The sequence below is a fragment of the Eublepharis macularius genome, chromosome 10 (genome assembly GCF_028583425.1).
Source record: "Eublepharis macularius isolate TG4126 chromosome 10, MPM_Emac_v1.0, whole genome shotgun sequence".
Taxonomy (NCBI): Eukaryota; Metazoa; Chordata; class Lepidosauria; order Squamata; family Eublepharidae; genus Eublepharis; species Eublepharis macularius.
The window spans coordinates 23,202,342-23,212,354 of NC_072799.1; the positions used below are offsets into that span (position 1 = coordinate 23,202,342).

At 48.9% G+C, this 10,013-nt stretch overlaps 1 protein-coding gene across 1 annotated transcript; it reads left to right on the top strand.

Annotated features, from left to right (window-relative positions):
* Positions 1–7,657: 7,657 nt before the first annotated feature.
* Positions 7,658–8,630, top strand: ATOH1 (atonal bHLH transcription factor 1). The gene has a single exon (XM_054989478.1). The coding sequence runs from the start codon at positions 7,673–7,675 to the stop codon at positions 8,612–8,614; it is 942 nt and encodes a 313-aa protein (XP_054845453.1). The 5' UTR covers positions 7,658–7,672; the 3' UTR covers positions 8,615–8,630.
* Positions 8,631–10,013: the final 1,383 nt, after the last annotated feature.

The following is a 10,013-nucleotide window of genomic DNA, read 5'->3' on the forward strand; positions in this document are numbered from 1 at the left end:
CACCAACAATCTTTGGGTAGGCCCTGCCCATTTCTCCTTTAATTCCAGCCCCAGCATAGGGAGTGCTGTTGTACGGATCTCCTGCTCCCAGTCTCGGCCTCCCACCACTTACCTGGCCAGCAGGGGTGAGGAACAGGCCTGGGAGCCCAGCAGTGCACTCCTGTGCACTCCGAAGCATTTCCTTGTCACATTGGGAAGGATATTCCCAGCACAACAAAGAAGTGAAGCCCCTCCGTGCAGGACCGATTTGATAAAAATCAGTTCCCAACATTTGTTTGGGAGATTTTTTTTTAATCCAATCGGCCCTTCATGCAATCCTCCACTTCCCCATCATGCCGGCAAGGATGAATGGAAGTGTTTCAGAGTGCACACGGGCTCCATGCCCCCACGTGGCCACCACCCTCATCCCCCAGTTTGGGCCCCGGGGGGCCTGGCAACCCTATCTACCACCTTGCTAGTGCCATGTCCATCATCAAGCCATAACATTTTAATCTCACCCCTTCTCCAAGGAACTCAGGGCAGCATACACAGTTCTCCTTTTCCACAGTTTATCCTTGCAAGAACCCTGTGAGGTAGAACCATAGAATGGCAAAATTTGAGTCCAGTAGCACCTCGAAGACCAACAAGATTTTCAGAGTATTACTAAGTATGGGGAAGAAGGTGGGAGGTGCTAAGTATGTGTAGTATATAGTCATGGGACTTAACAGTTTTAATTTTTATTGCTACGTGGATAAATATTGAAAAAGATTTAAGTACTTACAGAATGGGGTCTTCTACCTCTGCATTTCACCCCATGAAGTTCCTATGATCACATTAGAAACTACCATAGCAAACATGTATCAGACTGGACTACACGTCAGAGTGCTCATATTTAAAACAAATTATTCCCTTTGAATCCAACAGGATGAGTAGCCCCAATGCACGCTCCACAAAATCAGAACATTTCAGATTTTGAATTTTCTATACCAAATTGTGCATAACATTAGAATAATATTCTTTAACAGGTATGTAAAAATTGAGGAGGAGGAGGCACGTGATCATATCCAGAGTATGCTGTTCACACAACGGGCTTCTAGGGAACAACATGGTAATGTCTTGCGGAGAAAGAGATATGCCCATGTTATTCAGATTGCCAAGGAGCATTTGCAGTTGCAAAACCACTCCTCTCTGCCAGCCATAAACAGAGATCCTGCAATAATGTTCCAATACTATTTGTATTTTCTGACCTGAATAGCCCAGGCAAGCCTGATCTCATCAGATCTTGAAAGCTAAGCAGGGTTGGCCCTGGATAGTATTTGGATGCAGGGGCGTAGACTTTCCAATTTCCCGGGGGGCTGGGGGCTGGGGCTGGGCCGAGGCATTGCTATATCCAGTCCTTAAAAGAACCAGGGCCCAGTGACATCATAGGGAGAAGCAAATGACATCACAGGGAGGGGCTTCCATTGCCACCATCTATGGAGGCGAGGCCGTGGGGAATTTAGAGAGGGGCTCCTCACAAATTTAGGGGGACCCAGGCACCCATGGAGACCCCCCTAACAATGCCCCTGGACTGGGCCAAACCTAGGAAAAGTGGGAGTTGGCCAGTGGTTATAGTGGTATCTCAGCAATCTCCTGCTGTGTCCTGTTACGATAGTCACTTTAAAAGCTACAAATATACATACCATATGTACAGGACAAACTAATGGTCACAAATTTGACACTAAAAAAGTCAACACAGAAAAGCCTGTAGGGGAACATTTTTTAAAGTTTTCTTGGAAGTTCATTTACAGGAGTCTTGATTCTGCCTTATTCATAAGGGTGACTTAGTACTGAAATTTACTAAATTGTGGCATCACAGATGCCTTCATTTGGTAAATGTTTGGTTGAAATCTGAACCAGGGCAGAATACAAAGCAGTTGCTGTGCACTCGATTTCTGAGCAATGTACAGAGTTCAGAGTAGTAGCAATCTCCTTCTCATTTCAAACTCATATCCACTAAGTGAGTACAAGCACATTTTGAAGCAATTCAGAACAGTGCTAGTCATGACCCCAAAGAAAACTCACAGTTATACTACCTAGGATTGTATATACTTTACTTTCTTAGCACACTGCTTAAAAACTCCACCTTAAAAACACAGACATTCAGAACACATTATTAACAAAATCACATAATTAAGTGCACATTCCTTGCCAATGTTCTCTCCGGGCTGCACACAGGGCAAAAGGAAATTTTTAAAAGGCCTCTGATCTGCATCCCCCCCACCCAAATCTTGTTCATGCAGATGGGCTTTCTCATTGTTTCAGAGAGACAGCACTCAGGCTGCCATTTTAGGAAATGTCCTTTTCTGCAATAGATACCACCTCTCCATTTAAAAATGGAATGGAAAATGGAGCTTAGGAGTGGCTGAAGCAGCCCCCCTCACTACCATGAAAAAAATAACTGTTCTCCCACATCCAGGCCCCCCTCCCAAAATAGCAAGTAAGTAAGCAAGCAAGCAAGCAAAGCTGTTTCAACAAGGAAACATAGGATCTACTCTTTCCCAGTGTTCCATTTCCAAAATACAATGTAACAATAAAGTAACTGAAAAGTAAAATAAAATTGAGACTCACTTTTCCCTATTAAAAGGAACAGAAACTGTTCTTTAACAAAGCCACATTGATTGCAGAGAAAACATGATGATGGGTGGTTGGAGCATGCTGGCTGGTGTGAGAAAGAGAAAATAATAAACTTATACTTGCCTTAAGAAGTAAGAATTCTTTATTATAGGAATTCCATACTTTGATAGGAAGTGGAGAGATAGATTCCTATCTACTGATCTATTCCTGAGCAGGAAATCTTGAGATTAGCAATCTATACATCAAAGGATATTTCAGGACAGTAAAGGAGTAAACAGTAAACAAATGCCCTGACGTGTCTATCTTTCTAACTATCTGGTTCCTCCCCCTCTGAAACCTGAGGAAAGGGACAGCATTAGGAGTCTTGTTGTTGTGTGCCATCAAGTTGCCTCCAACCTATGGCGACCCTATAAATGAAAGACCTCCAAAATGTCCTATCATTAACAGACTTGCTCAGATCCTGCAAACTGGAGGACGTGGCTTCTTTTATTGAGTCTCGCTTTAGGTCTTCCTCTTTTCCTACTGCCTTCTACTTTTCCTAGCATTATTGACTTATTTATTTATTTATTTGATTTTTAGCCTGCCCTCCCCGCAAGCAGGCTCAGGGCAGGTTACAATCATAAATAAGGTACAATAGGTAAAACCAATATAATAGCATCTCAGTGCAAACATGGATATCCACATTCCAGATGGGGCACCCTTCACCCTTTCCCTGCCCACCATACACAAGGGAAGAAAAGGGTGGAAGTGTGGGTTGGTGAACTTCTAACTCCTCAAGCATAGGGAGGCAGATGGACCATATGCTCCCCCCACTCACAGGAGACCGGCAGGGAGGCTAATTAGATGGATCCAGTGCGGGCCTCAGCCATATGCCTGGCGGAACATTTCTGTCTTACAGGCCCACCAAAAAGATATAAGATCTTGGCAAGCCCAAGTGTCTTCCGACAGAGAGTTCTACCAGGTTGGGGCCAGGACAGAAAATGCTCTGGCCCTGGTCGAGGCAAGCCAAGCCTCCCTGGGGCTAGGGACCACCAGTAGATGTTTACTTGCAGATCTAAGAGCTCTCCGAGGTACATATGGGGAGGTGCAGTCCCTCAGGTATGCTGGTCCCAGTCCGTTTAGTGCTTTATAGGTCAGAACCAGAACTTTGAACCTGATCCAGAGAATCTTGTCTTCTCATGATGTGACCAAAGTACAATAGCCTCAGTTTTGTCATTTTAGCTTCTAGGGGAGAATTCAGGCTTGATTTGATCTAGTACCCACTTATTTGTCTTTTTGGCTGTCCATGGTATCTGAAAAACTCTCCTCCAGCACCACATTTCAAATGAATCAATTTTCTTCCTGTCAGCTTTCTTCATTGTCCAACTTTCACATCCATACATAGTAATGGGGAATACCACAGTTTGGATTATTTTGATCTTGGTTCCCAGAGAGACATCTTTAGGGATCTTCGCTAGCTCCCTCACAGCTGCTCTTCCAAGTCAATCTTCTTCTGATTTCTTCATTGCAGTCTCCCTTTAGGTTGATGACTGAGCCAAGGAATAGAAAAATCTTGTACAATTTCAATGTCCTCATTGTCAACTTTAAAATTGTGTAATTCCTCAGTAGTCATTACTTTTGTCTTCTTGATGTTCAGTTCTAAACCTGCTTTGGTGCTTTCTCCTTTAACCTTCATCAGTAGTCATTTCAAGTCTTCACTGTTTTCTGCCAGTAACGTGGTGTCATCTGCATATCTCACATTGTTAATGTTCCTTTCACCAATTTTCATTCCACCTTCTTCTAGATCTAATCCAGTTTACTTTATGATATGCTCTGCATAGAGGTTGAACAGGTAGGGAGATAATATGCATCCTTGTCTGACACCTTTGCCAATTGGAAACCATTCTGTTTCCCCATGTTCTGTCTGGACAGTAGCCACTTGTCCAGAGTACAGGTTGCGCATCAAAACAATCAGATGTTGTGGCACCCCCATTTCTTTTAAGACTCTCCATAGCTTTTCATGATACACACAAACGCTTTGCTGCAATGTATAAAGCACAGGCTGATTTTCTTCTAAAATTCCCTGGTATGTTCTGATAGCCATCATAAATTTGCAATGTGATCTCTGGTGCCTCTTCCTTTTCTGAATCCAGCTTGAAATCTGGCATTTCTCGTTCCATATATGCTAAGAGTCTTTGCTTTAGAATTTTGAACATCACTTTGCTTGTATGGGAAATTAAAGCAATAGTTCGATGGTTGCTGCACTCTTTGGCATCTCCTTTTTGGGAAATTGTAATGTAGACTGAGTGTTTCCAGTCTGTTGGCCATTGTTTTGTTTTCCAAATGTAAATTGGAGCCAAGCAATTATGTTGCATTTATGTCCAACAGAGCCCTTGCAATCTGACTGTTGCTACATTGAAAGTGGGTGGAGTCAGCCAGGGTTAAGGACTAAGCTACTTAGTGTGGGCCATAGCCATAGGTATTTTAAGGCAGTGTATAACTTCTTTTTTATATAAAATTTATTTTTATAAATATAAGCAGAACAGAGAAAATAAAATAAAAAAGATAGCACAATTATAATTACATCAAATGAAAAAGAAAAGAAAGAGTAAACGTATAATAAACAATATAAATAACTCAGGGTTTTTTATATCCAGCACATACCAATCCTTGAATGTGTTTGGTGTCTGTCAGAAAAGAAAATATAGTCTCCAGTATTCAGATTTTTGATCCTCCAAATATCTTCCAATTGTAACATTTCCATATAATTAAACACATTTTTGGGAAGTTTGCCTTCTTTGGGTTTTTTCATTTTTTTTTTTAGATCCACTAACCCATTCATGTCTCTGAAGACCATTATCTTCCTGAAAATCAAAAATGGATTGGAAAACATTTTCATAAACATTTTCTCTTGCATTGTTTGGCGCATATCTTGTTGCTAGTGTGTAAATCTTGCCTTCCAGGAGCTTGATTTTCAAAATCATGTATCTTCTATCAGAGTCTCTTAATTCTTCTGTAACATTTATTTGTAAATTGTTTATATAAACTGCAACTTCTTTTAAACATTATAAATTCTTAATAAACACAGAAATACATAAGAGCAAAAAACAGGAACAAAGCCCCAAAGAATCATGGGAATTGTAATATGATACAACAGGAAGGGTGGGCAGTCCTGTGCTTCATCTGCCATTATAACTGAGTCCGTCATGTGAGTTTGTCTCTGCTTGCTCCCCCAGTCAAATCCAAGGGGGCTTGAGCCCCTCACCCACCATGTAGCTCATTGGTTCCCCAGGGGGGCTCAGCCCCCCCAGCCAAATCCAGGGGGCTCGAGCCCCTCAGCCCCCCATAGTTTACACCTATGTGGATGGGAGACTTCCAAAGAAGTCCAGAGTTGCAGAGGCAAGCAATGGCAAACCACCCCTGTTAGTCTGTTGCCTTAAAACCCGGGGGGGGGGGTTGTCAAAAGTTAGCTATGACCTGATGGCACTTTCCACTGCCACCATTTCCATTTACCTCAAGTTTCTGCTGCGTTGAGTGGAAGTTGTTCCTAGTAGATTGACATAAGCTTGCATCCTAACAGTGAAATCCTAAACAGATTTACTCCAGTCTAAGCCCATTAATGGCCTTAGACTGGAGTAACTTTGCTTAGGACTTCAGTGTAAATTTACTAGGTGATTTATTATTTCCACTGAATTCAGAAATCCTGATTGGTTTAAATTAGGGATGTGCACACTTTGTTTTAAAAGTTTTGTTATTCCATCCGATTCCTAGGTAATTGGCATAACTTCTTAGGTGCAAAAACATCTTAAAGACCACACCCATACCACGTTAAAGCCCCAAATACCAGGATAATAAAGTATTCAACCACCAATATATTACTTGCAAGTGCTGATTTTCAACGAGTTTCTCTTAATTTCCTGAAAGGAAAGAAAAATCAGTTGACATCCGTCAAGTTTCCCTGTGGATTCGAACGAGAATTTTGGATGGAAGGGGGGGATCAGGTTCCCCCAGTTCGTATTTTTTAATTTCCTTTTAATCATATCACCCGCTTTTCCCTCTAAGACGCGAGGCTGCATCGGTTCCTAGCCCTCGGCGCGTGCCATTAATACGGCGCAACAGCCCGCCGCGGGAGCCCGGCGAAACGCGCGTGGGCTGAAGAGGCTCGCCTCAGTGCCTGGTCCCCCGGAGCGCAGCCAGGCGACCGGCGCGCTCAGGCGCCCTGCTCGCCAAGCGCGCCACGCGCATACGGCTCGAGCCAGCCTCTTAAGGCGCTCCAGGGGAGAAATCCTCCAGTCGGCAAATCCTGAGGAGTCCGAGTGCCTCTTTCTCGAAGATCGTCCGCTCGAGCGACAGGTTTAGCTCTCTACCGCTCAAGCAGCTCTCCGCGCCGCCCTCTCTCAGCCGTCCCGCTTGGCTTGCAGGAGAAGCGGGCCCTTGGGAGTTGCGCGCCCAGGCTTTATTTCCGTAGCGCGCGCTCCCTCCTTTTTCCTCCTCTTTGGCACACTTCCCCTCAGACTTGCAGGTAGCCGCAAGTGACGCCCTGTCAGTGCCTCTCCACGCCCCTCCCCCCTACAAGCGTCTTCTTTGAGAGGCTCCTGCTCCGCCTTTTATGTCAACTTTCTTTTCCTGCCGCCTCTTTTTTCTGTTATCCCGCCCTCCCTCTCCGTCGGACTATGCACTAGAGCGGGCCAAAAGAACGAGCGCCGCTCCAACACAACACCCAGCCCGCACTCTTCCTTTTAACTCATTGGCTTCCCGCACGCGACAGCCCCCGCGCGCGCCAATAGCTGAGCCGACACGCGACCGGCGCGAGGAGGGCGGGAGGTGGAGGGTGGGGCCCTGCGGAGGGGGGTGCCGAAGGAGGAGGTGGAGAGGGTGGGGGACCCCGGCGCGTGCCGCTTTTTAAAGGGGGCGCGGCGCCCTCCGCAACCGGAGAAGCCTGCTTGCGCGCCGGCCGTGTGTGTGTGTAAAGAGACAGCAAGCGGCTTCTGTCTGCTGAATGAGCGCGCGCGGGGCAGAAGGAGCGCTTCAACTTTGCGGGAGGGGGAGAGCCGCACAGCCGGCGGGACTCGGCGCGCGATCGTGCCTTGCAGCCGCTATGAGCCACCTGCGCGCGGTGCCTGACTGGAGCGAAGGCGAGCGAGAAACGGGCGCGCAGCCGCTGGAGGAGAGTCTCCTCCTGGGCCCTGAGGCGGCGGGTAGAGGCAGCGCCTTCCCCTCCGCCTGGCTGGGCATCTGCTGCCCGGCTCGCGTCTCCGCTTCCCCGCGCTACCTGCTCTCGGGGGCAGCCGAGGAAGAAGAGGAGGAGGAGGAGGAGGAGGAAGAGCTCCTGGAAGCCGGCTCGGCCGGGCACCTGAGAGGCGGTGCGCCGGGGAGGTCGTGCGCCCTGCAGCCGCGCCAGCCGCGCGCCCACCCCTGCGAGGCGCAGCCGCCCGAGCGGCCCCGCGCGCCCGGCTCCGGGGGGCTGCCGCGTCCGGCCCCGCAGGCGAGCGGCGTGCAGAAGCAGAGGCGCCTGGCGGCCAACGCCCGCGAGCGGCGGCGGATGCACGGGCTGAACCACGCCTTCGACCAGCTGCGCAACGTCATCCCCTCCTTCAACAACGACAAGAAGCTCTCCAAGTACGAGACGCTGCAGATGGCGCAGATCTACATCAGCGCCCTGGCCGAGCTGCTCCACGGACCGCAGCCGCCCGCCGACCAGCGCCCGCCCGGCACCCCGCCGCCAGGGGGCGCGCCGCCGCCGCCGCCGCCGCCCAGAGCCCCGGCCCCCGCCTCGGCGCACGCCAGGACGCGTTTCCCCCCGGAGCCGCCGGCGGGGGGCTACGGCGTGCAGCTCGACCCGCTCCGTTTCCCCTCCTTCGCCGACGGCGCCCTGCTGGGACAGAAGGCCCCCTCGCCGGCCCAGCTCCTGCAGCCCCCGGGCCAGCAGCAGCAGCAGCAGCCCCAGCACGAGCGGAGGAAACCCTCGCCGCCCGCCCACCGCAGCGACGGGGAGTTCTCGCCCCGATCCCACTACAGTGACTCGGACGAAGCCAGTTAGGGCAGAACCGAGGCAGGGAGGGAAGAAGGGGGCGGATCGGCCGCTTGCCAGGACTGTGCGGGGGGAGCTGCTCGGGGCAGGGCTCGGAAAGAGCGGGGCAGGATCCTGGCCAAAGCCGCGGGCGGAGGACATGCGGGCAGTCTCTGCTGGACAGTAAAAAGTTCGGAAAGAGCGCGGGGGGAACCGCGTTAACTGCGATGCAGCTCCGCTTCTCTTTTGTAGGAGTAGCCGTTAACTTGTTTTCCCAACTGTAGATGGGGGGGGGGGAGTTTCGAATCCCCTGGTCATAAATCACGTGGGTATTCTAAACTAGTCCCCTTCGATTGCAAAGGAGCTTGCTTCCTAACAGCTGTGCACAGAAAAAGACTTGCTGGAGAGCATCTTGACACCTCATGTATCCCCCCCCCCTTTAAAAAAAATCCTTCATTGCTGGAATCAGTTGCATTTAATTTTCAGTGACGGTGAAATAGATCTCGGATTACAGTCTCTGGGGCCGTGGGCATGATCCAGTGGGCACGATTTTGGAAGTGCTAACTTTGGCTGGATTCCGCCCCCCCCCCATTCTAAAAAAATCTTTTAGAGGGTGACCTGAAGCCCTGTTCACTCCGAAGCCAGTCTATTGAATTCAGTTCGCTCAAACATCGACAGGAATTCTATTCTATGGAGGCCGGACGCTGTTAATTCTGAACATGCTCAAAGCAGAGATCCTATCATTACTTGGAAGAAAATCCATTGAAATCGACTGGACTTTATTCCAGGTAAAGATCGGGTTTGCCAGAGTTGAATGTGCCACCTACTTGGACCAGAGCGGTTGGATTTAAGTCACTTGAAGCCCAACCAAAGCCCAGATAGTTAGGGAGGGTAATGCCCTTGATCTCAGTTGAACTGCTCCCAACAAACTAGGTGGTTGAAAATCTCCCTACAACCAATAAGATTGTATCGTAGGCTACAGTGTATTCCAAGCATTGCCTCTGAACTTGATGGCTGGCTACCTACTTGGTCAGACACAAACGGCAGGAATAATCTCGAGGTTTCAGCCCTCAAGTAAGTGGCAATATTGGAGTGATACGAGGCTCACTTGGCGATCAGAGTTTGGTGCCCGCCCGCTCCCTTAAGTGTGTGGGTCATGCAGACCAAGTGCCCTCCACTCCGAGATTCAACACACACACACCCGGTCCCGATTCACTCGGGCTTTCGCCACTGATGTAAACGAACTTACTTCCAAGCAAGCCCTGCTCATTTGAACAGATCCAAAGTTTGCCTTAGGAGTCTTTCCTGGAGCCTTCGCTCTCCCGCCCGCCCGCCCGCAGCCCAGCCCGTGGTCCTTTCCCTTCTCCGCTCCCATTGCAAGCTCCGCCAGAGCGCCAATTCGGTTTTGTGGCCGAAGTTTGCAGGCACG

Coding starts and splice junctions, on each gene's coding strand:
- ATOH1 (XM_054989478.1), top strand. CDS start 7,673: ATGAGCCACCTGCGCGCGGTGCCTGACTGGAGCGAAGGCGAGCGAGAA.